General features: G+C 46.2%; 1 protein-coding gene across 6 annotated transcripts in view; it reads left to right on the top strand.

Moving 5' to 3' along the window:
* Positions 1 to 695: 695 nt before the first annotated feature.
* ULK1 (unc-51 like autophagy activating kinase 1) overlaps positions 696 to 26,309 on the top strand; it is an 80,584-nt gene continuing 54,970 nt past the window's right edge. For 3 of the 6 annotated variants that reach the window (XM_062631568.1, XM_062631569.1, XM_062631567.1), the window contains exons 1-7: positions 697 to 1,117; positions 1,327 to 1,476; positions 2,282 to 2,374; positions 2,464 to 2,505; positions 17,100 to 17,132; positions 17,881 to 17,917; positions 24,724 to 24,897. In XM_062631568.1, coding sequence (XP_062487552.1) covers positions 1,387 to 1,476; positions 2,282 to 2,374; positions 2,464 to 2,505; positions 17,100 to 17,132; positions 17,881 to 17,917; positions 24,724 to 24,897 — 469 coding nt within the window. In that variant the 5' untranslated portion in view covers positions 697 to 1,117; positions 1,327 to 1,386. Of the gene's footprint in view, positions 1,118 to 1,326; positions 1,477 to 2,281; positions 2,375 to 2,463; positions 2,506 to 3,435; positions 3,507 to 8,092; positions 8,430 to 17,099; positions 17,133 to 17,880; positions 17,918 to 24,723; positions 24,898 to 26,309 lie in introns of those variants that run through there. The other 3 variants (XM_062631570.1, XM_062631571.1, XM_062631572.1) reach the window with 3 other exon arrangements.

Below are 26,309 nucleotides of genomic sequence, written 5' to 3'. Positions count from 1 at the left end.
TGTGCTGGGTTATGATGTTCTGCTCTGGAGACTTTGATAAGGGTGCAAATGAGCTGGACTGAGTGTACGTGTGGCCCAGATACCGCCATGGCTGGCAGGAGTGGGTTTGGGCAGCCCGGAGCAGGTGAGAGGCTCCTGCAGCGGAGTGGATGACCTGCAGGCCTATACCCACAGGGCAAAGCTTGTGGGTTACTGCCCAGCAACAGGCTGAGGATGGCAGAAACTCACTGCCAGGCTGGGAAAGGTTTCTCATCACGACACAGATTTCATGTTGAGCTCCAGCGCTGGGTGCCTATAAAGGTTTCTCAATGGAGGTACCCAGCCGCCTCTTGTGCATGCTGGAGGCCTGGTTTGCTCCATCATAGGAGCCATGGCCCCTGGCAGTGCAGAGTGTGGAGAACGGCCATCCTGGGGAGGCAAAGTGATGCTGCGGGTGGTGGGCCCCATCACAGCTGGGCCCTGTCACCGCTCCTGTGGTGAACTGTTACACACTGACCCACTCCTTTAGTTGTTGGGCGCAGTCCCAACGGCGCGGGGTGGCAGAATTCTCCCCTCCTCACACCCCACTCCCATCGGCTGGCACCGCGGCGGGCACGCGGGGCCGTGCGCCCGCTGACTCAGGGCCCGCGGCGCCTTTAAACGTGCCGGGCTCGGCTCCCCCCCGCCTCAGGTGGCGGCCGCCACTCGCTCTGCGCTGCCGTGCGCCCCGCTCCGCTCCGCGCTCACAGAGCTTTGTCCGGGCCGCACCGGGTGGTGGAGCCTGGGCGAGCGGTGGGACCGCCGCGGTATCCCCCGGCCCCGCTGTGTACGGGGGTCGCAGAGCGGCCCTTAAGGTGGACTCGGGTTTAAGGTGGACCGCTCGCGTAAGGTGGACTAGGAGTTAAGGTGGATCGCGCTTAAGGTGGACTCTCGTCGAAGCCGCGCCTGCCAGGCGGAGAGGGCCGGGGCTCGGCATGGGGAGCCCCGCCTGAAGCGGCTGCCGGAGGAGCAGCGCCGGGCTGTGCTGAGGAGGAGATGGGGAAGGCCCGCTGCTGAGCAGCCAACTTCTGCCCGGCCTCCGACAATGACCAGCTCCAGGCCGTTCTGCGGGAAGAGGCAGCCGATGGACGAGGGCGAGGTGGGGAAGAGGAGCCCTGCCGGCACTGAGCTCTCGGGGGGCTGATAGGAGGGAGGCTCCCCCCATCAGCCGGCCTCCGGCCCTGGCTGCGCTTTGCGGGGGGAGCGGTGGGGAGGGTGCCCCGTTGTGTTTGTATTGGGAGAGGTTTAGTTTGCTTTAAAGGCAGCTTCTTCACCGCCACCATCCTCCTCCTCCTCGTCCCTTTGCAGCTCTGAAGCCGTCCCGGCCGCAGCCTCCCCGCCGGCTCCGGGGACCCCCGGCGCAGCGCCATGGAGACGGTGGGAAAGTTTGAGTTCAGCAGGAAGGACCTGATCGGGCACGGAGCCTTCGCCGTCGTTTTCAAAGGCAGGCACAAAGAGGTGAATAATCCCTTCTTGTTCTTTTTCCCTTTCCTTTTTATTAGTAGGTTTGGGCCGAGCTGGACACCACGTCCCGGTCACCCCGTCCCCGCTGGGCTGCGGTGGCTATTCTTAGCCTGGGCATCAGCCCCGGGCTTTGGGGCAGCGCTGGCGATGGGAGACATGTTTATTGTCGTTTATTGTTGTTATCTCTAGAGTTTCTTTGGGCGGCAGGCGTGTGTCCCAGCGGGACCCGGGCAGGTGCCTTCACCTTGCGTTGGGGAGGTATCCACAGACACCTTCTGCTCGCCAAAAGCTGCCCTTACCTTTAAATCAGGCTAAAAAGACCCCCCCCCCCACGCTGTCTATAAAGCGTTCAGAGGGCTCTGGCTTTGTTGCTTTGTGTGTGTGTGGGAAGTTTTGTCCTTCTCCACTTAATTTTTCCAAGAGGAGGGGAAACGGCTTACTGGTAAATAAACTGAAGCCAATCCGGCGGTGGATTTTCCATCATTAGGGCTTGGGATAAGCCATGGCTCCCACAGTGCGTTTATTTCTAGTGATTAAATAAGAGGATAATCATTGTATAAAGTAGTATCAAAACCCCCAAACCTTGGGCTTTTCTCCTTGGGCTGACAAGCATAATTCAGGAAAGGGCAAGTCTGAACAAGTGAGGGATAGGCATTGGGATATAAAGCAAGAGGCCTTTACCAGTGCTGCGAGACACTTCTTTCAGTAATATTTGTAACCTTTTAAGAGGCTGCTTATCCTAATGTAAATTTCATCATTAATTTACATTTATCTTTGAATTACATATGCACTCTTTCAGAAACCTGAGCTGGAAGTAGCTGTGAAATGCATTAACAAGAAGAACCTTGCAAAATCTCAAACTCTGCTGGGCAAGGAAATAAAAATACTAAAGGTAAAGGGAGACTGTCTTGTTTTCTTCAGTCTTTGTTCTGTATGCCCTTTGTTGCTCCTGGCTTATGGTCTTTGTTTTACTTCTTCTAGGAACTGAAACATGAAAACATCGTTGCCTTGTACGACTTCCAGGTAAATACATTCAGTTATGTCAAAGCATTCTGCATTGGGGAGAGTTTGAATGGAGTTTCTGGAATTTCAATTTTTAGAAGATGTTTTTTAATCAAACGTGTATTCTGGGGAAAAAAGCCTTCTTACAAGTTAAGGAAAGATACAAACACTGCTGAGCAGATCGCATATTAATTGCTGTCTGGACCACAGTACTCGTATGCAGTTGGAAGTTGAGGTGGGAGCTCCTGCTCCCAGGATATTGAAATGCAATGTGGGGTGAACATGTCTGTGTTGGAAACTCGTAAGTTCTATGTTAGAAATAAAAGTTACAGTAGTTATTCTTGGCATGCCTACCTTTTATTTTGTTTTTCTGGTCTGGATACACTCCCTAAGAAAATTTCTTTTTCTTAGGTAATATGAAAATAGTGTGAGCATGACTTTGTAGCATATGATTGTCCTCAGTTCCAGAGGATTTTAATTTGCATTTTTCTGTTGTCCTTGTGGCAATCAGTAAGTGTTAAAAATTGCATCAGACGGTTTTAGATTATTGTGGTTTCCCACAGTTGCTTTTTCCTTCAAAGTCAGCTCTCAAGATCTAATCTAAGGGGCTCAAACTGATCCGCTGTGAAACCCAAGTTGTCCAAAGGCTTTTCATTTTTCTCTGCGAATTTTTAGTTAGAAAATCCTGCTGGGTCATGGGGCAACTTTTGTTTGATATTTGGGATGCGTTTTAAAAAGCATTGCAGGATCACAAAGCCTGAAATGGGGCCCTCCTGTCCCTGGATGGAAGGGACTGGCATGAGGGATGCGGTACAGCCTGTGCCACTCTGAGAGCTGATGTTTGCGATTGAGGACTGCGTGACTGCTGGTCCACCGGTGTCTGGGGTGGCTTATCTAGCACTGCCTGCCCTGTCCCGGGTATCACGTGTCCTGCAGGCCGCCGTGTTTGTTGACATTCCTCCTTCTCCCATGGATTGGCTCCGGTGGCTTCCGCGTCACCCCAGACACGAGTCTCCCAGCCGGTTGGTACAGCCTGTTTGCAATGCCTTCTGGGTGCTGTAGTGTGCCTGTCACCCCGTGCTGCGGCCCCCCCAGGGCTGTCACCCACCGTACCCCCCTCTGCCAGAGCAGGGGGTTATGGCACGGTGCTGCAGGGGGCCAGCCCTTGGGAAGGGTTTAATGCCTGCCGTGGTTTTGGTGAGAGGTGGATGCGGGGGATTTCAGGCTGCTCTGTGAGGGAGGAAAGGCTGCTGGGAATGGGATTGGCTCTTGGAAATACCCGCTGAGTGAGAGGCCAGCTGTGCATTGTGTCTGAAACACCCTTTAGAGCTGATCTTGCAGAGCAGAGACTGCCTTCGGCCTGAAGTGTGCTGCAGAGCAGCTCAGAGAGCTGGGGAAGTTCCCTCAAGGCACAGGCCACTTGGGGCATTAGATCTCATGGGGTGTCTTTATTCTTCTCTGTACCTTTTAAATTTACTTAATAACTTTCCAGTTGAGGGAGCGAGTGGCTGCTCCTGTGCTTCCTCTACAGTTTGCATTTGTATGAAGCATTATGCTGCTGGATTTGTTTGTTGCACATCTTTCAAAACCTTTGTTCATCTCCCTGCTTCAAGTAACTACTGGGTGGGAAGTAGCTTAAAGACATTTGCATCACTGCAGTGGTGCATTTTTCTCTTTATGTGGTGGCAAATGAGCTTTAGTTAAATTACCTGTATAGCAGTGTAGCCTGCTATGAGCAGGCTGATATGAGCAAGAAGCTATCATGAGACAGGAACTTGAGAATGGTCCTGGGGCTGAGGCCTGCCCAGGTATATATTTGGTTACCAGCTTTGTCAGTCTTTGTATGACCTGGGTGATTTGATTTATTGGACAAAATGAGATGACTTAGGTAGGATTGGATGTTAGGTAGTGCTACCAGGGTGTGGAACCTCCTGTGGAGTGAGGTGACCGGTCATCAGACAGCCTGATGCAGTCTACCCACGTAGGCTCTCTGTGTATGTGTCTGAGTGCTTGGCATTGCTGTGAGTCTGCTTAGGAGTTGTATGACTGAGTTATCTGCAGAGGTACAAGTGCAGTGCTGTGGAAGGCTGGCTTCTGCCCATCTTTCCTTACTTTGTGGAAAAGACTACTTGTTACTCGCCTTGTTCCTCTGATACAAGATCAGTTGCTTCATTCAAAGCTGCATATATATTTACCCTCAAAAATGTGATGGTCGCAGTTAACTGAGCCCTTACTTTCTAAAACTCGAGAGGTTTATTCTTGTATTACAACATCAAAGAGCAAAAAGGAAAAAATATTTCCTGTGAATCTTAATGTTGCCCTGTAGCTTTGTTGTTGCGTTTTGTGCTGTCCCTTCCTCTGCACTGCCTGTCAACAGTGACTTTAACTTTTACTCACATGTTCCCTACACACAAGGAAATGGTTGCCAAAACCACAGAGGCTGTAAGCAAGTGATTACACCCAATGATGCTTTCATTTGCATTTTCCTGGTTAAAAGCTAATGCTAACCAGGCCTCAAACAATTCAAGATTTTTGATGTAATGCTGGATTTGCCCCAGACAGACACTTGCAGCTGATACCTAATACTGACAGCAGCTCTTGCCCTGTCACACGTATTTTATCCTTCAAATCCAGGAAAATTGCTGTGTTCCTTCTCATTTTATAGATCTTTCTGGTACTTGTTCATAAATAATGACAAAATAAGCTTCCTAGGAATAAATGATACTGGTGAATGTTTAATGAATAAAAGTGCAGCGTCTGGACTTTTATAGATCCCCTTACTGGAGTCCTAAGAGCAGCATCATTACATGAGAATGGCTCACAAAATGAAATATGCATATTCCCATTATTATATGCTCAAGTATTAATGAGAGGTACTGTGAATAGTCTAGGAGACCCTGCTCAAAAAGGGGATAAATCATATTGTATTGCATTTTTAGAAGTACTGTCTGTTTAGTGTTCTGTATGGAGTTGTGGTATGGACATTTCCTAGGCACAGGGGATATTTGGCATAAAGTAAAAACTGTATTCCGCCATATATAGAGTACATTAGTTGCTACTGAACAATCCCTGACTCCTCAGCTGGTTTGGGGTCTCCAGACTGCAGTAGTCAAGGGGAGTGCAGCAGTCTAGAGGGACATCTGGATACCAGAAGTCTTTACTTTGGAGACAGATAAATAATTCATGTTCCTTGAGGTAGAAATTAATGACAACAAGGATACAAGTGATGGCTTCTGCTGGATGAGGACTTGGTCTGGAAATGAAGTTTCTTGGAAAACTGATTTCTGAAACCCTGAGGATAAGCTCAGCAATTCACACTAAAAGCTTAACGGCATGTGGGCTGCTGTGTGGGACTTGCTTTGGTTTCTTTTGTGACTCAGGGCATTGAGTCTGTGATCAGAGGCCACTTGATTAGCTAAGGGGATTCAATGGTAGGAAGGGAACTCTTGAACTTGGTCAGATCCTGGGAGCACTGTGCACTACACAGCTTCTGCCAGCATTAGAAGTGGGTTTGTAAATGAATGTAGCTAAGGGAGATTCTGGGTATGTTTTTTTTCCCTGTGCTGTGCCAGCTGCCTCAGAAAGGTTGGTTGAATATGTGACAACCAAAGCTCTCACATGCGACTGTGTTGGTGCTAGAGCAGAAAATCTGCTATTCCTGGACATAAATAACACTTTGAATATTAGAAAGAAGCATTTTCCTGCATGAAATGGGCAGAAGGATTATTTCACTGTCACGTTTTCTCCTCTTATGTGCTGTGATCTGAGCTTGCTTCTTAAAGCAGACTAGCTGTAAGTGTGCTTGTGTGGATATCAGGTGTTTGGGGGGTTGGTTTGGTTTGTTGAGGCTTTTTTTTTCCCCCAGTTTTTGCACGGGTAGGATGGACTGGTTGTGGAAGCACACAGGGCATTGTGCTGCTAAGTTTCTGGTTCAGCCTACCTTACCTGAGGGTCTGCTTTCCATAATTTTTTGTCAAGTTGGCTGATTGTACTCATCAGTTCAGGCTGAGCTGCCAGTAATGCTTAACTCGTGCAGTACAGACTCACCAGCAATACTTCTGCTGGGGTGACTGTATCGCCTGGAGCTCCTGCAGACAACAGGGAGTCCTCGCAGTGCAGATTTTCTTGTGCACATGGATTAAGGCATGGGTGGCAGAACAAATACTTCTCAGTTTAATGATCAGTCACCCTGGGCTGGTCTTGAGAGCCAGGTAACAGCAGCCTTGTTCTATTGTTGCTGCGTAGAAAGTCCTTGTGATCAATAGGACCGTGGCTGTTGGGCTGTGATCTTCTGTTGTGCTCTCTGCACCATCACCCTTTTCCGACACAGAGCCTTTAGCTGCTAATCCACATGTTGTGTACGTGCCTCCTGCTGTCCCCCGGGACCTCCGAAGCTCCATCTACGGCAGTGTCCTCTGGTGTGCCCTCCAGCACTGCTCGCTTCTGCTGCAGCACTTTGCTGATGAGTGTGATGTCGGATGAATCAGTGCTGCAGTGTCACCTCCTTGCCTCACCACCTCTCATGCCACCTAATGCAGGATCTTCTGCTCCTCGGGCACTGCTGTTCAGGTGCCCTGTCTTGGGAGCACCACTGTGACACTTGAAATGACTAAGGAGGCACTCTGTGTCTGGGAGTTCACACTCCTGAGGTCAGGCTGCCTGCCTGGTTAAATCCTGTTTTAATTCCATCCCCGAGCGAAGCTGGCGAGCTGCCTGGTGAGTGGGTGTAAAGTGCAGGCTTCTCTCAACTGCCAAGCAATCCTCTTTCTGTTTGCACTGTGGACAAGAATGGGGTGTCTGCTATCCTGCTCCGTCCACATCCTCGCATCTGTTGAAGGGAATCACTGTAACTGAAGATTGGATCTGGCTTACTTTAGAACTAGAAGGGGAAAAGGACAAAAAACCCCAACCAAACCCTGCCTGTAGTTTTGTAGAACAAGGCTTGAATGTTCAGTGGACCAAAATGGCTATGTTCGTGCAGAAGAGAGAATGTTATAGTCTTGAACTTGTGTTTAATGTTGGCTTCACTAGCAGAGTACCCCATTGTGCAGGTCACAGAAACATCTAGCAAATGCTGACCACTAAATATAGATGTCAGAGGAGTCATGGGCTTTTTTTAGAGGGAGTTGTCTTGTTGCATTTCTGAAATTATGATCACTGTTCTACTCATCCTGTGTGTAAAGCACATACCTGTGTTCCTCTCACATGATTAAGATGTCACGGAAGAGCTGGTGACATGGAAGTTAATAGCCTCTGAAGCACCTGTGGAAGGTAGCATTACTCAGACTGTAATGACAGAGTAAGGAATGTTTCCCAGGAGTAATCAGAAGCTTGTAGGCTGTTGTGCTTGCAGTTTGACAGCAAAGTTCTGGTAACGGCTGAGGTGCTATTTGTGCTGCTCTTCTTGAAGCTCCATCACTGTTTCCATGAGTGAAATTTCCACAGTTTAAATCCTTGTGATGATTGAATGCTTTTGGTTGGAGTGTGCAGAGCAAGGAGATGGAGACGCGGAAAATGGATGGGAAGAGGTGTTTCCTGATCAGTGGCTGGGTGGGATTGAATTCAGATTGAGAACAGCTGTTTGAATCTTTCAAGTATTTATAGGTCCAATGAAAGCTCAATTAAAAGGTGTTGTTTTGTGGCTGGACTGAACTTGCCGCTAAACTGTGGAACTGCAATAAAATCATGTGTTTCAAAAGCTCATCTTAATGCTCAAGTATGTGTAGAGAATTGAGGTTACAGTTCACTTTGTGTCTGTCTTTTTTCCACTCCCTTTCCTGCCTTCCCACTTGTTGATACCAACTGAAAAGCTTTTGCACAGCAGGCAGACTAGCAAACAGCAGACATGAGGTGGTGGTGGTAGGAATCTGGACTGGATGGCTCTGGTTTGCCTTGGGGAAAACTCCTAAAGAAGCTCTGGTTCTCTGAAGCTTGTCTTCCATGAGGTAAACTGCCTTCATCAGATGGCAGGCAAGAAGATACAGTGGGAAATGAGACACTAAGCACAGGGGTGGTCAGCAGAGGTGGTGATCTTTGGTCTGCAAAGTCAAGGAGAGGATTTTGGTTTTGCTTTGTTTCAAAGCAAATCCATAGTTGTTTTGCTTGTTGGTTGGATGGGGTGGGTTTTTTCTGTTTGTGTTTTTTTTTCCTGTTACTCATGTTCATGTAGCAGCAGTAAATGGCAAGCTTGATGGAAAGTGAAGGAGTGATGTGGTCTTCCAAGGGAATGTTTCTTAGGTACAGACATAAACATACTTCGCTTAAGAGAAGCCATCTTAATTGTCTTCAGATGTTAAGGTTCCTCTCAGAAATGTAATAAATGTCCACAGCAGAATCCAGGGAAAAACTCCACCAACAGATAGCTATAGAACCTCTTTTGTACTCAGTGTATAGCAAAGAGGTGCTTTAGCTGTGCGTTCTTTCCTGCTTTATGATGTGCAAGCCTTAACATAAAGAGATGCTCTCAAAATGCAAAGTGAGACTTTCAAAGCTGCATTTGTTTATTGAGCAAGGTTATTTCAAGGGGGACTGATAGAAATGAATCAAATTCTGCATCACTGGTTGCTTAGGGCAGTCATGTTCTGTCTGGCTGCAGGAGCACCTGGCTTGTCTCCTAGCATCAGAATAACAGGAGGAATTAGGTCAGCTGAGCTGGCACACTAGAGATCAACCAGACAGCGTGGTTCCCGTGGGGGGAATGAAAGATGCTGGATTCTAAGTCACTGGAGAGCCTATTTAGCAAAGGGTCTTACATCCCTGGGAAGGGAAAGCCTCCCAGCTGGCCTGGTATGTACTGGTAACCCAGACTGTGAGAGCTGCTGGGATGGGAAACCCCATGGACCGCAGCAGAGGGTGAGGTGGTGTCAGCAGGGCTGAGACGCAGCTCCCTGGGGCTGCTGAGTGGGTTTGGAGCACATGGGCTGCGTCTGCTGCTCAGTGCCACTGTGCACATGGGCACTTGGGCTGCTCTCTCGCTGGAGGCTTCTTCATTTGCAATATTTTGGTGTTTAGTTGTCATTTGTAGCCAGCATGCTAAAGATGTTTAAAACATCCTCAGTTCTTCTCAGTTTTTAAGTGCTGCTGAATCTGCAGCCCTGATTCTGGCTTTCCACTCTTAAATTAAGATAATTTTTGTTTGAAAGGAAACCCATCCCATGCTTTTTTCTTTCAACTCTTTGTTATAACACCTTTGTGGTGTGTGTGTTTTCTTAAATCTGGTACATGAAGTATGAAATAAATGAACATAAAAGAAGAGTTGCAAAGGCCAGTCAGTCATGGAGCTGCCATAGAAAACCCTGAGGAGGCTGTGCTTCTGATTTCAAAGGGTTGCTTAAAAAAACACTTGCTGCAGGTTATCAGATTGTGTTTGGGATATACTGTGTAAAAACCTAAGCTGTTCCCAACTTTACTGGTAACACTACATTAATAGGTTCTAAAAATCAAACTTCCAGACTGAGTCACTTTGCTTGTATTTGCACCTACCTCAGTGAGTGTGTGATGAAAACTGAAGCAGTCACTCTTGTAGCCTGCCTTACTATTCACCTCATCCCACAGCCCTCCCCCACTACTCTTGCTCTTTGGGCAGGCTTGTAAAATGCAATGTTATGGCATGCAAGGATTTCATTCCAGTACATGTGACTGAGCTTAAGGTGATGGGGAATTCAAGCTGAAATGTTCATTTTATGATATGGCTCTGATGCAGAAAGGAGACGAGGAATAAATACAGAAAAGCTAATCGGATTGTGAATATTTTTATAGCTGTTTTTAGAATTCCAAAGTTTCCCCCTTGATGGGATTAACACAGTGCATTGCCACTCGCAAAAAAAGAGCTTGCTTTTGTTTAAAGAAGCTGCTAGCTCTTACTCTGCCTGTTGGCAAAGGGATTACTGCTTCTTTCCACTCCCTGTCAGAGAGTCCAGCCTTTTCAGGGTTATGCTGCTTTTCTCCTCCATACTCTTACCCTGGCTGGGCTGCTGCACACAAGTGACCCATGTTGTGCGCTGTCAAGTGGTGCCTCCCTGTGAGCTGGCAGCTGGGGGCACACACTGGTGTAGGTGGTGCAGCACTACCCCCAGATGAACATGGCTGCTGTAAGAAATGGTTGCTTTCCAATGTCCCAGCAAGCGTAAGTCTTCAGTTTGCTCTGATGTGTGTTTTTGGCGTTGCCTTGCAGCTCTGTGACCTGTGAAACCTGCTACTTTGTCTCCATACTGTTATTATGACATTAATCCTATACTTTGGTTTCTGTGGTTAGGCTGAGGTGCAGCTCTCAGCTTTGACTTGCTCTATGTGTTACTGTGCAGAGGCACAGTCTGGCTTTGATGGAGAGTCATGTTTTCCTGTCTGAGCTCTCTGCCGATGCTGTAGCCATCAGCCATCCAGCAAGAGCACTGAACCTCAGGGCTTTGATCGAGGCCTGCAGTGAACTTGGGTGAAGCCAGCAGAAGAATGCCCTGCCAGCAGGGCTGTAGGTAGGGGAGGAGAGGGGAACAGAACTGGGGCCGGTCTGAAGGAACCTGCAGAAGTCTCATTTCCAGTGGAAGGGATAGTGAAGCTTCTTCAGGTCGCTTGAAGATTGAGCTGCCTTACCAGCTGTCCTACCGTTTGTCTGTGGTGGTTGTTAGCTACCTGGCAAACATTAGCTCCATGGACATGACATTGTCTTCTTTGTTTTTTAATGTCAGGCAGTCAGACTTCAGGACTGTTGCCAGGGGGACAGGAAATACTTTCCCTCCCTTCCTGAAGCCTGTGTGGAACCAGAGGATAGCTTTCCTGCTGTTTCTAATCTCTGAAGTACAACCTGTCCTAAACCAACTCATCTGTTTTATAAGCAGAGAATACCGTAGTGCCTGGAATGAGGTGTCAGTGGCCCTTGGAATCGCTGTTACTCTGGTCCTACAGAAGTCTGCCTGCCGTGAGGCTGGCCATAAACCACTTTGTGCTGCAGGGCCTCCCTTCTTCTTGCCCTATGCTTCTGTACCGCTGCTCTGCATCCTGGAGCAAGCTGCTAGGCCTGTAGGAAGCAGGGTGCAGTCAAGAGCCAATGCAAAAGTCTGTAGGCCTCTCTGGGTCTTGCTTCTTATGCTTATTCCCTCAGATCTACATGAAGAAATTATTCTTCTGGGAAGTCAAATACCTTCTGACTGTGGTAATAATGCTTTCCAGTCAGTAGCAGTAGGTTTTATTGCTGGACCTGGGTTATCCAAAATAGACAAAGATATTGAGTAGATATTAGGAAGCAGTTCTAAATCAGATAAGGTGATCGTAACTAGGTAATCATTAAGGTCTCTTCCAACCCAAACACTTCTGTGATTCAGTGATGGTATTTGTTGTTTGCATATCGTCTCCTGGACCACACTTACGTGCGACTGCTACCCTAGACTGAGATTTGTCACTTGAGTGTAGCCTATACCCAAGAGGAAAGGTACTGCTGGTTCCTTATAATGTGCTAACTTTCTTGGTGCAGGACCTCACTGGCTGCATGTCTTGAATCCCAGAAGTCTGTCCTAAGATGTTCTTTTGTCTGGCTGTGAAGCTGTGTCTGGGTTTGAGAAACATTAGTGGTATTGTATGTCTGTGCAGAGGAGATTATACTCCAGTGAATGAGTAGTTTCCCTTTTCTCCTTTTCTTCCTTCATCTGAGTTAATTTTTGTCTCCTGAACTGGAAACTTGCTTGAAATGTTCCCAAGTTCCTTATTGGTAAAACTCAGAGGAGTGAAGAGAAGAACCAGGACCAGGGAACAGAGAAACACAGTCTGCTCCAAGACATGTTTTTCTTTCTGCATGAGGTCAAAAGGCATGTGAATATCTTCTAGCTCTTTTCTTTAGATCTGTTTTCCAAAGGGTGAGCATTGGTAGGTGCTCCTGCAGTTCAGATTGATGTTACTATTGTCTTTTATCTTGCTTCCGTTCAAATAGTTGTGTCAAGAGATAATCCTTGACGGTTTTCCTTTCACTCTTCAGATGTTAGCCTGCTCAAGCCAAGCTGTGAGCCACAGTGAAATAATACCAAGAGATTTTACTGTTTGGAAAGTTTCTTCCCTCTCTTGAGAGTGGTAGGTTCTGTTTCTCAGACCTTAGCTAGAGAAAATCACATGTGCCATTGGCCTAGGGATTGGTTTCTATAAAGCAAAACTGTGTTTGTTACAGTCCCTGTTCACAATGCCAGTGTGCCTGTCAGAAGAGTGATGGTTAGAGAGCACAGGTCGAAAGGGCTCTGACTCCATGAGATCCTACTGGCAAAACAGGCGGATGTGATGTGCTGCTGCAGCAAGTAGGGAAAGTAGCATTAAAAAAACCCAGACCAAAACAGAGTGGAAAACCTTAGCTTTCAGTTGGTGTCAAGGTTATCTTCCACTGTCAGACCCTCGGCTTTGCTTCTGTTGTATTGTACAATTAATGAGTTCTAGCCCTGTTCAGAGATCTGTGTGTGACAATTATCTGTGCTTGGCAGCTGCTCCGGGTGCTGTTTGAGAGCCGGTGTTGAGCAACACGTGGTAGATATCTTCTGAGAGGCACAAAACAGGGACCTTTGCCATCAGAGGGAGGCTAACAAATGGGCAGTGGTACTCTGTTCTTCAGGAGAGTAACAAAACCAGTTTTGGTCACTTGCATCTCCTGAAGGCAGTGGGATCCTTGTCAGCCACACGGTGCTCAGCACATGGGCATAACAGTGGACTGCATTTGTCTTCGAAGTGTTCCCCCTTCATCCATCCTACAGTCTTCCTAGAAAAGAGGACTTGTGTGAGGTGGAAGCCATCCTTTGCTGGTTTTACCCCAGTGTCTATTACAGCACTCATCCCACACAGATTGGTGAGAGCACAGCACTGCTCACACAGTTTTGGAGTGCTGTGTAATTAAACTTCAACTTCCTTCCCTTCCTGAGCGTCTTTCTAAACTTGGTGTCAGGCTATGGGCTGGGATCAAGAGCAGAGGAGGGTTTCTCTAAGGAAGTTTCCTCTCTCAGACTCTTCAAGCTGTGGTAGGATGATGACTAACTGTGGGTACACCCAGACATTTCCCTTTGGACACACCTAAACACACACTTTCCAAGAAGAGAATCATGCCACCTTCCAGTAGGGGTGGAGAGAAAATTTAAAGGGCGATAGGACTGCTGGATATTGATATCCATAATGCCATCCCTCCTGGTGTCCTAGTGAGGAATTTTAGTGTCGCACTGTCCTGGGGTGATTCGTGATGTACTGCTTTATGAATTCCCTTCATTTCTTTTTCCTCCATCAGCAGATGTGTGTTATTTGTAGACAGTAGAGGCTGTCGCCTATTTTTACACTCAATTAAATTGTAACTTCATCGCTGGGGCCTCTGCTGCAAGAACTACAAGTCAGGCAGTGATCCAGACTGATTAATTATCAGCTTAATCTCTTTGGCCGAGGCCTTTTGCTGCTATTGTGGAGCATGGTCAGGGTACTGCTGTGCTTTGTGATGAGAGCAAAACTTAGGGGGTTGCCTCTGTGCTGCCTGAGCTTGTTTAGCGACAGGATTAGCCTTGGCTACATGGAATGGCACATGTGAATAAGAGGTCCAGGGTAAATTATCTGTAGCACTTCTTGGACATGAGCCTCTACAGAAATACAACAAACTGTAACATTATTCTTGTTGCTGATGTGGAAACAAGAGGGTTTGACATTTTGTTTCTGTTCACAACAAGTGGTAGTCTGCAGAATTTGGCTTGCAGTATTTTTGCCTTGTTTCGTCAATGAACAAATCGTAAATACTGTGAAAGGATAAAAAAAGGGAAAGAAGTGGTTTCTGCTGCTGAATCAGCTTGGGAGAAGTCCATCAGCCCATCTGAGAAACCAGAAATCTCTTTAGGCAGTTGTATCTGTTGTAACCGCAGTAAGCTACTGGCTTTTTCCAAACAAGAGCTTGTTTCCAGGGCCCTTCCTGAAATAAATGTTGAGTTTTATTGGCAAAATTCCTGTAAATCTTTCTGGTAAGTGGGTCTCAAAATGCTGAAGTTGCAAATGTGGAAGTTGTCACCCGTGCTATGGGTGTCTGCAAGCTAACTGTACGCTTGCTTCGTGTTCCTGTGCTGCCGCGGGTGTGCGTGCAGCAGGATGGAGTGCTTCCTAGTGAGGCTGGAGTGTTCGGAGTGGGCTGTTGCCAGTGCATGGTTGGAGGAACCGCCTGCTTCTGCCCTAGAAGCCTTTCAGGTATTGCCCTCTTATCTCTTCGACCTGTGTTGGTGGGATAAAACCACCAACCACCAAGGTCACTTTGTTGCTGGGGAAATGGAGCAGAGCATCTCCCTTGCCTGTGTAGGTCCTTATTTGACCCCAGTCACTGTACACACTGGCTGCCAGAAATCAATTGCTTGCTTGATGCTTGTTTGCAGAGTCTTTAAATAACATACAGTGGAAAAACAACCTGCCTGTACAGTGTACATTAGCTATTGGCTAATAACTATTACAAATATCTTCTGGACTTGGTTTGTGTAAGCTAAACTTCCCCTTCATTTTCTATATAGGTAATGATACATCAAGCTTCCGCAAACCCTGCTGGCACAATGTGTATTAAATGTGTGGAGTTACTGAGCTACAATTATCACAGCATGTTTAGGCAAGAAAAATGTTGCTGTGGCAGTCACTAACTCTGTGAAGGCTGCAAAGCCACTTCAGACACTTCCTCCATGCCCAGCGGTTGCCCTGTAGTGAGCTCCCTGGCCTGCAGCCCCACAGTCATTCCCTGAGCCCAGCGCATCTGGTGTGTCCTCATGTCTTTGGGTACATCTGTGGCTGCGCTTCCTGGAGAAGTGAAAAGGCCTGGGTGTCTTCCACAGACCTTGGCTTACTGTTGTTCTTGCAGAGGACAGCGGGAGCTGGTGGGCTTTGAACTCTCCTCACAGTTTTCCCCCGGTGCTTCAACATGTGCAAAGCTTGTGAGGGTGCCTGGGGTTTTCTTCTTGTGCTGCTTCCCTACCGCAGACTGGTTTCCTGCTTCATCTGACGTGTGTGTGAAAGCGGGTGACTTACCCGTGTGCTGCTTTTGAGTGCAGAGGTCGGTAAACAAACTCCGTCTTGAAGTATCACAGAAAATGGCTTTTCTGACAAACAAGGGGGCTTCCAAACAGCTCAGCTGGGCTTGGTGAGAAAAGCTGTAAGAGCTGGGGGTGGCCAGCCCTGGGGTCTGATGGATGGCTGAACCAGGGAGGCTGCTGGATGGCCAGTGCTTTCAGCCTGCCCAGGGGAAGGTGGCCTGTGCTGCACGCAGCTGTAGGATGAAGAGAGTTCAGCTTCTTCCCCTCTCCCTCCTTCCTCCAGGTCTTCTGTGAAGCATCTGGAAACTCAGATTTCACATTGTGAGTTAAAAGAGGACTGCAAGAGAAATGATGGGAGGTGTGGAGGACTTGAGGCATTGACAAAGGCAGTCAGTTTGGTACAGGCTTGACAGGAGGTAGAGTCCTGTGGGCAGACCAAGATGAAAGAGGATGGGAGCAGACAGTGGAGACTGCTTGGAAACTAAAAGGCTGGTAGGGTGGATGCTGGGGCCTTTTGAAGTTATAGTTGGGCTTCGAAGAGGAATCGGGCTGGCAGGTGTCTAAACACCATGTAAGTAAAGGCATGCTGCCCTGGAGCTATGGAAATGGAGGGGACTCTCTTTGCTGCTTTAAGAGCTTCTCCTGCACTCACACAGGCAGTTGCTGCCTGTGCTTTTTTAGGACTGGGCCTCGAGTTTAGGAGTGACTTCTAGCATCCAGGCTTTTACATAGCAGGTCTGATTCTGCCTGACTTCTGTTTCAACAAGAGGATTTAGAGTCATTCACCCAGGGTTGAAACATCTGGTTGTTTTCATGTTTGTTCTCTGCTGGTGGTTTGGCAGCTGCTTGTGTCAGTGTGTGTACTGTACAGTGTCTAATGTGGCTTCGTGATGCTGTATGTTTGATGCACTTCTCTGCAGTATCCTGTGCTTGTGCCATGGGTATGCTGCCTTGTGTGTGCTTCCTCAGGCCAGGGAGCCAGTGGAGAACATCAGCTAAGGCTGGAGGTGAACTCTTGAGTTGTTAAGAAGCATCGCAGTGCAGCAAACTTAGAAGAGCACACATTTGGCCTGGACTTGGCTGGTGTTGACCCTGTGATAATCCAGAAAGCTTTAGCCACCTGATAATAACACTCTGTTAATGCAGCTGTAGAAATCGGTTGGCCCATATTGCGGTTTTGAAGTGCAGGACCCAAAGTTGTGTTGCTCTTATCTCTCCATTCAGACTGGGGCTGCTCATGTGGGCAGAGATGCTATAAAGGGCCAAGTTAAATGTGGAAATGATTAAGGCTCAGAGATAATAGCGTGCCAGCATCTTTGTTGCATGCCACTGTTAATCCCAAGGGCCTGAAATGAACGTAAAGACCCAAGTCACAACAGGAGATCTGCTTGGTTAAACAGATGTGCACTCAGAAATAACATGCTTAAATACCTGGCACTTTCAAAGTAAGCAATCTTCCAGGAATTAATGATGGTTTTTACCCTCTTTTTCAGTTTGAATCCTAACAGAGCACAACTTACTTGTTTAAAGGGAAGTGCAGCAATTGTAAAGCATGTGAAATACTTCAATGCATAAGTCTTATGAAGTCTTTTATTTTCTTATTTTCTGTTTCCTCAGGAACTGGCAAACTCTGTCTACTTGGTTATGGAGGTGAGTGTGTGTGTTTGTCCTTTTATTTTTGTGAGCTTTTAAGCAGACCAGCTTCTCACACCTGTAATGCTTTCTGATTGCAGTCTCACCTGTGATGCTTTTGCCTATCTGATCTGCAGCAGAACTGGAGCAGTGTGGGTGAAGGTAGCAGCCAGGGACACTTTTCATATTGCTGCTGTCAAGTGGCTGTGCTTGGCACAGGTTTAATCGGTCAGAAGCCTCAGGGGTCAGATGGGTGTTACTGTGTAGTATGTGCTTCAAAGATAGACGGAAAGAGAATTTTCTCGATGCAGCCTGCCTGCAAAGTGAATGTTGTTTTTCCTCTGGAGTCTTCACTCCAAAGTCTTGTTGACTTTCTCAATGATGTGGAACACAATGTGGGGAATTTCAGTTTTCAGCCGTGGCTGCTCCCAGGCTTTCCTCAACCAGCTTCCTGGTGGTGTCTCCAGTGGTGACCCTTCTGCTTTGTTCTGCTTTTATCCTTCTCTGATGTGCATGTGCACATCCATGTACACTAAAGCTAGTTAATGCTGGTGTATCATAATGCAGTACAGTATTTGGGGAAATGGGACAGAAGAAGAACCTACAGGAATAGGGTTTTCTCTGCCAACTTCTGATTACATATTTTGGCATGTGTGGTTGTTGATGTTTCAATACTATGACAAACGCCATCCTAGTGAAGTTTACTGCTTTTCTTTTTGATCTTTGGTTTGCCTTGCCTTAACTGAGCTTTCTGTTCTGTTTGCAGTACTGTAATGGTGGTGACCTGGCAGACTATCTTCACAGTAAGTACAGCAATATGGAGAATATCCTCTGTATTCAAAAGAAAAGACTGACTCTTTAAGCTCATTAAAATTGCTGGGGTTCGTGCAAGATCTAAATAAGCAGATTGTGTATTTTTTCTTTAATTCCTGCAAAATAAACAGGGTATCACTGCTCCTCTTCTAAGAGGTTCATCCTTGATAATCAGTTGAAAACTGAGAATCCATGAAAATAAAAGCTAATCTTGTAGTCTTTCCTATGTAGGTCAGTAGTGGCTGTTGTCAGTAGTTATGTATTTTAGTTTCAATGGCCTTACAGATTAAACATTTTATCACTGCTAGGGACATGGTTTGTCTTTTGCTTTGTCACTGGAAAAAAGGTATTTATGCTGAAATAGCAGTTCTATAGAATTGGATTAAAATAAGATCCCAAGAGTATATTTCACTTGAAGTCTACCCCTAATGGTATCTGTCCCCACATCTAGGACAGAACACATTTCTTTCTTCAGTGTACTGAGGGTGATTGTAGTGTAGCCAGTAGTGTTGTAAGGGTGCTGAAAACTACTAACTTCAGGGTCTTTTGGAGAATATAGCAGCAGGTATCTGTCATGTGGTGCCTTGAACCTTTTGGTGAAACTGAAGTGTGTCTTAGGCATCAAACTGAATGAAACATGCTTTGCATGTTGTCCTGCTGTGTTGGGGACTGTGGCTTCAACCTCCCAGGCTATTTTTCAATACACAGGTATCCTGGCCTGTGTGAAAATCACATTGCACCTGAACACTTAAGCAGCAGCAGGAGGACAGCATGCTGCTTAGCTGCAGTCAGACAGAGCCTTTATTTTCTGTTGGCCTGGCTGTATTTTTCTTCTTCAAAGTAGCTTTCTTGTTGTTTTGCATGTCAAAGTTTATTCACATTGTTCAAATTAAAAGCTAGTCAGCTGGAAAATACTTCAGGCTCCTCATTTGTGGTACATGATGCCTGGAAATGGCCAAAATAAAGGCTTAAAAGCTAAATTTACATTTGCCTAAAGCTAATGTTGGCATCCCTAGAATGACTATTTGGGACTTGATGCTAGTATGTTGCACTATTCATACGGGGTAATGAATTACATTTGTGGACATTGTTTTCAGAAGGGATTTAGTACTTGAAGGAAAATGAAGGAATATTCTGCCTTTTATCTGTTTTGCTTGCTTAAAATGTGAGATAGAAGCAGCAGAAAATTTGTTTCTTAAATCCACATTTATTGTGCTTTGTCTTACCTAAGTGATGCTGTTTTGCATCTGAGTATTGTGGTTTAAAAGAAGCATCTTTGGTGGTGGTGGAACATGAATCCCATGTGAAAATGGTTTTGTGTTTCATACCTTCGTTTTCTCTTTCAAATTTTAACAATGAAATGCTTTTTTAAGAGAAGTCAAACTTCAGATACCCATTCACAGCAAACTGAATGCATGGGCTTTGAAAGCTCAGGTTTTCAGCTTTCGTGCACATGAAATGAACCTTGATATTAAAGCACTGATCTGCAGACTCCTGTAGGCAAAGCTGTGCGTGTAAACAAGAACACAGCTTCTGGCTGAATGATTTATAGAAATACGGGTTTATAGAAAATCTTCCTGTGCATCTTACTGCTTCTATGTATGCATTGTCACATTCTCCCTTCCACTGCCCCTCACTACTCCACCAAGAGAAAAATAAGTGAAGCATATGTGCAATTCACTAGGCTATTAATACAGCTCACTTCCTTGTTTATCAAATGAGGCTACTTCAGGCAATTGGTGGGTAGTTTGAGAAAGTGGTGATGAATTGTATTTTCCAAATAATACTCAGGTTTACCCCAGTTTGGTTGGTTCCAGTGTTGCCTGGGGTAAGGTTTGATCCTGCTTTGCCTGAGCTCATCTGAGAAAGTTACCGTTAGCTCTGTTTTTACCAATAAAATACTTCACCTTGACAACTGTAAAGGGCAGCTGTTGTGACTGGGAAATTGGTGCCTCCTTTTATTTTAACTCTTAACACCTGTGTGCCAGTAAAGAAAACTCAGCAAGCACAGATTGCCAAAGGGAGTAGTGAGTCAGGGACTACAGCAAGGAACTGAGTTCCTCGTATCACTGCAGTACTGATCTTCTAGATCCCAGAGCCTGGACAGAAGTGTCAGCTTTTGCCATGAGATTGCATTCTCCATTCCACCTCATGGTCCTTTGGGGCATCTCTTCTCCCACCTTCTTGGGGTGCTTTTGACAATAATGATTATTTTTTTCCTTGGAAAGTTCAGATTTCCTGCAGGTTATTTCACTGGTACACAGGAGGCTCATCCCTATTGAGCAGTTATTGTGCTGCTTCTGTTATTTTAATAATTGTGATGGTATTTAATGACAACATCTACTTTCCCACTGACTCCTCAGACATTTTTGCTGGTAGTTCCTGTAACACTTAAGCAAGCTGAGCATGCAAATCTCCTGCTTCTCATTGAATGAGATGCTTGTAAGCTTCCCAATCCATTCTGCCCTCTAATTACAAGCATTAGGCAATATGGTAATTCTGTGTAGAATCCAGAGGCACTCTATTTCTCCTTGTCTTCATAACTGGAGGACGTGCATATATGCACGTTTCAATGCAATATGTGTTTTGGCTGGGTAATGCTGTTGGTCAGCCTCGATCTCTTTGATACAACCCAAGGTTGTGTGTGTTCTGCTAAGCACAAAACTCTTCTATCTTGTTTGTTGGTACAATGTGATTTCCCTTCTGATGGATCTCTGTGGAAGTTGCTTTCATTTAAAGCCCACCGTAGGGTATGTTTTGAGCTGAGAGGGGCAGATGCTGCAGTGTGTGGTAGAGCTGTGGGAAGCATTAGAGAAGTGGCTGTCCTCCGTATGGGAATAACTGGGATTCTGCAGCCTCAGGTTGTCAGGAGGTCAGAGAAGGCTGATCTAAAATATCTTCTTAAAATTCTGTGCGCTGGCATTGACACAGGCTGTTAATGGATAGCTCATAACTGTGTTCATGACCTTTCCTAAAGCTGCTTCTTGGAGGGCACATCTCTGAAGGAAACTTCATAACAGAATAGGGCATTTCTTGGTTTGTCCACAGCAGGGGCAAAGAGCTGTTATCGTTCCATTCATCCCAAGTGGTGTGGGGACTCTTGCAAACAAGAGGTGTGAGGCACTGGTGTGTAACTTTTTACCCTCTACACCTGGGTAGTTAAGAAATGTCTGTGATAAGACTAGACCTATCTGCAGTAAGTCTTCTGACTTGTACAGCTGACTTCACAGGAATGTCACTGGCCACGCTCTGCATGGATGGAGCTGGGGTAGTTACAAGATGGGCCCCAAATAAACCAGCTTGATGTCTCAGACTTCAGTGTGAGTGGGATTGGTCCCATGTTAGAGATGCTTGTGGGTAGGAGGAGAAGTTCTTTTTCCTAAATAGCTTTTCCAAAACAGTGTTGTCATGTAACATCAGTGGCTGTACTCCAGTGCATCTACCCTTGGATCAGCTGGCAAGGGCTGTTACTAGTCTAGCTGGCAGTTTCTTAGTAGGTTGAACATCTTTGCACAGGCTGACTTTTTAGGTGGTTTTGTTCTTTTTCTATGCTTCAAGAGCTACGAGGCACGCGGGCCCCACACTGACGCGCAGTAAATATTTGCTCTGATCTACTGCCCTGTGTTGCTGCTGTTCCCCAGGCAGTAAGCTGAGTGCCTCCTCACTAAAGTGGAGCCCAGGAAAATAAACAGGGGTATTATCGCTCTCAGTAATAGCAGAGTAAGGCTTGTGAAACAGCATTCTCTGCAAGAATGTATTGCTCACCACAGACATCCTCAGGGATGCACAGACTTCAGTGTGGGTTAGTGTTTTGCCAGTTTTCTGGTGAAGATGAGAACATCCTCTTTTTACAGAGATAGAAGAACAAATTCCCTATTTGGGATGTATCAAGGGAAGAGAGTTTTGTTCTCCACACTTGTTTTAATCATTCTTTTTATTTGATGCCACCTAAATTGAATGGGTCTTGTGTATCTTCTTCCTCCCTCTGCTGATGGTAGCTGCTCTAGGAGATCTTTTGCAGAGCAATATCCTAAAGTTACTAAAAATGTCAGTTATATTTATGTCTCTGTCCTTCAGCTGGGGATTGCCGCTGGCATGCGGTAGACTGATGGGCTGAGTATAAGAGATAAGGACTTTTGTTTTTCTATTACGGCCTGTTTGTTAATGGAGGGAGGTAAAGGGTATGCCCCTGTGCTCTCCAAGTAGCCAACTGTCTCTTCTCTGTTACTGAAGGCAGCATCTCAATTTCACAGTCCTGCCTGGCTACACTGCTTGGATTTGTGAGATTTAGTGCTGCCAGAGCACCCAACAGACCTCGTGTCTGATTTTGCTGTGCTTCAACACAGGCTTTCCACTATGCCACAGGAGTTGTAGCGGGGGGAATCTGTCCTCAGGCTCAATACGCCAGCTTAGATCCTGCTCCTGTAAGGAAGACAGTACTTTTGCAGGGCTGAGAGCTTTGTATAGACTTCTGAGAAGTGGAAAAGCTTAATTTTTGTAGAAATCAGTAGCTTGGAGGCCCTGTTTTCTTTGGGTAAATGGATTTTTCTGATCTTGGTAGGAATGTTGTTGTTTTCAGTATGAAGAGGTACAATCACATTAGGGAGGCGCAGCTGGCTTGCTGAGGGGTGGTGGCTAGTGCTGTGTTAGCCTTATAGCCACCAAATTATATAAAGGAGAGGGTAACGCCTTAAGGATGTGGCACGCTGTTGGGACTGCAGGTCAGAACAAGGCTCTCAACAGCATGGCTTCTCTGCTAGAGGCAGAGTGTATTTAGCCAGGGGTTTGTAATTGCCTGCCAGCTTAAGATCTGGCAGGTTTCAAGTCTTGCTTCGTGTTTAGGGGATAGGACAGCCTGGCCTTTCCTGGGCCTCAGCTGAACTGGCAAAAAAACTTTTGAATTCTTGCTGTTCTGTTTAAAGATCGTGTTTTAACCATTTCTAAATAGATTTCCTTGAATAGGAATAGCAGAAGTGCTGTGTGGACCTTTTATTGAAGAGAAGATGGAGCACAACTAATACGCTGGACCTTTAATAGGCAGAAAATGGTACAGGACTGAGTACAGTGGTACATCTCAGCAGGAGGTCAGGGAAAGCCTTGTTAAAGATAAGGCAGTGCTTTTCTTTGGAATATGAAAGTGGGTTTGGAAGACTTGCATCTGAGCTGCCTCTTAATGTCCCCAAAATCCCTTCACAGAATCTCCCCTTCTTGCAGAGGAGTCTCTTGAATTCCAGCTGAGAGCCAGTTCATGAGAAAGAAGGCGCAGTAAGGGGAAAGAAACACTATATGCATGTGCACTGGTCTCACGTGTATGGGTCCAGGACCAACTGATAGCTGCGGTGACATTTTAGCTCTCTGCCTGTGCTTCCTTCTAGAACAGTGAGGTTTGGGAGCGGTGGGAGTTTATTTTCTGTTCCAAGTGCTGTTGAACTTACCCGTGTCCCTTGTTGTTTCCCATGCACCTATTTTCAAAGTTAGAGTTTTAATTTCCTGTGTTGTGTTAAAGCTATGTGCAGCCTCATCTGTGTTTTCATAAGGATTCCTCCCTCCTAGCTGACTAGGTAGAGCAGCATTTTGAAGCTCCTGCCAGCTTCTTTTAATGTCTTACTAGAGAACAGCTGGAAAAACACTAATGAAGTACCAAGTAATTTACAGGGACCTTTTACAGAAGAAATCATTTTATTCGAGAGGAATGGTGCTTGCTTTTAGCCTGACTTGCTCAGTGGCTGAGAAGGAGCCTGGCTGGTAGTGCTGTTGATCCTGGAGTTGGTTCAACAGGCTGCTCCCAGCTTTGGCAGGAGTTCCATACCTATAGCTCTTAAAATAACGAGAGCTAATGTTGCATTGCTCTGATTAGAAGAGCCAGTTAAACGTTATTTTAATCCCTTCAGTGTTTGTTTTCACACCACAATTCTTGAGAAGCCCCTATCTCAGGAGAGGGCAGTTCAGAGCTTCCATATTCACTGGTGGTTTAAATTCTGTATTTTAATTTGCTTATGAAAGCATTCTGAGATGTTCTTGCTGCATCTATGGATGCCAGATGGAGTGTGTCAGATGCCAGTTTGCAGGGGCCATTTGGTAGGGGTATGTTGTTAGGTATTGGACTGATTCACGCTAAAACTGGGTTTGGTATTAGGAGTATGGTTTGGTCTAGCAGGTGATGATACTCAAGGGTTAGGCCCAGACTTGAACTCATACCCTACAGTTACAGATCCTACTGGTCATATGTCCTGACTGATTGGCTGCATTTAACCTACCATCCCTTTCCAGGCCCAGCATGAGCCTTAATGATTCTTGCAGGCATAAACTTTAATCCTAACTCCCTCTCGCTTCGTCTTAGCTCCACCTTTAGATGGAGTCTTTGTGATAAAGCTCTGACCTTAGGTATCCAACTGCTATCGACCATAGCTCAAAGGTAGTGATCCTTCAACAACTTGGGCCCCAGGAGTGCATGCCTTGATCTGGCTAGCAGCTCTTGTGGAGGGAAGCCTAACCCTCACCAAATGTCGCTGAATCTGGGTTATCACCTCTATCCAAAAGCATCTGCCGCTGGCCTGAGTTCACCATGAGGGACTTGGGGCTGAAACAGCCCTGACCACAGACTAAGCTGGGAATGCAAAGGCTCTCCCTTGTTGCCTGTAGGGATTCAGAAACTATGTGGAGAAAAAAAACACCGTACGTGGAAATCAAAATGACAAATTATGGGTAATTGCTGTGGAGAAACTGCCCTCTGGGCTCTTTGGAGAACCGGCACTGAAGTGTCCTCATCTGTGGTTGTTTTTTAACTCCTTCCTAGCTATGCGGACACTTAGTGAAGACACCATCAGGCTCTTCCTCCAGCAGATAGCAGGTGCCATGAAGATGCTGCACAGCAAAGGCATCATCCATCGGGACCTGAAACCACAGAATATCCTCCTTTCCTACGCTGGAGGCAGAAAATCAAATCCCAACAACATTCGCATAAAGATCGGTAAGACCCTGTTACAAACATCACCCTAAGCGCTCCTAGGAGGGGTTGGTGATGGATAAGTGGCAAGCCTCAGTCTTTCTTTGGGGAATTGTCTAGGAGAAGGGAAGAATTGCTGCACTTCTTAAAATGCCCTAATGTTTTTCATCTTCCTTGCTTAGTTTTTCTGCTAGATGCTTTAGTTTGTTCCAAGCAGTAAGAGCAAGAGCTTTCTGCTCTGGCAGGACACAGGCTAACAGAAAAGAATTGGGCAGGCCTTGCTCCACTTTAGCTGAACAGTGCCTCCCTTGGTAAAAACAAATACCAGCCTGCTCTAATTGGCTTGTAATCCCCAGGCTTACCAATAAATGAGGAGGCATTGTGACTTTTGTCTTCAGCTTTTAATAGTATTGAGGTAAATGTTGGTGTCTTAAGGCCTGAAACTAGCAGGTCTCCTGCTGCTTGCCTTGGAGAACACAATGGGAGTCAGGCACACCTAAAAGCAGGTGTTGCCACAGTCCCAGTTAGAGGCAGGCTTCTTGGCTGCATCTTGAGGTAATTCACTTTTTTGCACACTAGGCAAGTGGCACAGATGGACAAATGCTCCAGAAATCCAGAGCACGTGTTTCTGTGTCCTTCAGAAACGAGTGCTGGATGATGCCACCCTCAACATGTGGCCTTTTGATTATGTTACGGTTCACAAGCCGAAGCTGCCACCAGTTAGGTAAAACTGTCCCTCATCTGAACCTTGTGCTGTGGAGAAAGAGTAACCGCTTTCATTCAGCTGAGAAATGAGGTCCAGTGGAAAAGATTGAAATGTTGCTGCCTATTTGGATGAAGCACTGTGTTTGGGTTGATGCTTTCTCTTTTGTTAGTTTAGTTTGGGGTTTTTTGTTTGTTTGGGGTCCCCCCCTTTCTTGCTTGTGCAGTGTTATCTGAAATGTGGAAGCAACTGGGAGATGCAGATGCAGGCAGGAGGGCTGTGGGCATGGCTGCTCTTGGGTGTGATGTACCCTGCAATTCCTCCCTCCTGCTTCCCTGAGAAGAACATGGTCCAGGGAGTAGCTAGTTGTACCAATTCACTAGTGACACATGACAGTGTAAACAGCTGTGTCAGACTCCTAGCTTGAAATATCTGGTAACCTTGAGAGAACCTTTAAGTATCATATGATCAGATGCTGAGTAACCTGCAGAGGTAATTCATCTTGGTGTTCCTTGTCCCTGGCTCTTCTAGCTGCCAGGTGAACTATGGCTCAGCTTTCTGTCCTTATACCAGGGTTAGCACTGTTGAAACAGTTTCTGAAGGAAAACAGTTCAGTGCTAAAGGAACAGAGCAAGACTTTTCAGTTGGGCTTGTCTAGAAATGTGGGTGGTGGTGAGTAGTGGTTTCTCTTGGGTGGCTGTTACATTGCATCCTTTTCAATGGAGGGGAGCTT

The sequence above is a fragment of the Pezoporus occidentalis genome, unplaced genomic scaffold, assembly GCF_034315485.1.
Source record: "Pezoporus occidentalis ecotype Australia unplaced genomic scaffold, CSIRO_AGI_Poc_V1 ctg37, whole genome shotgun sequence".
Classification (NCBI taxonomy): Eukaryota; Metazoa; Chordata; class Aves; order Psittaciformes; family Psittacidae; genus Pezoporus; species Pezoporus occidentalis.
This window is presented reverse-complemented; position numbering and strand designations above follow the sequence as displayed.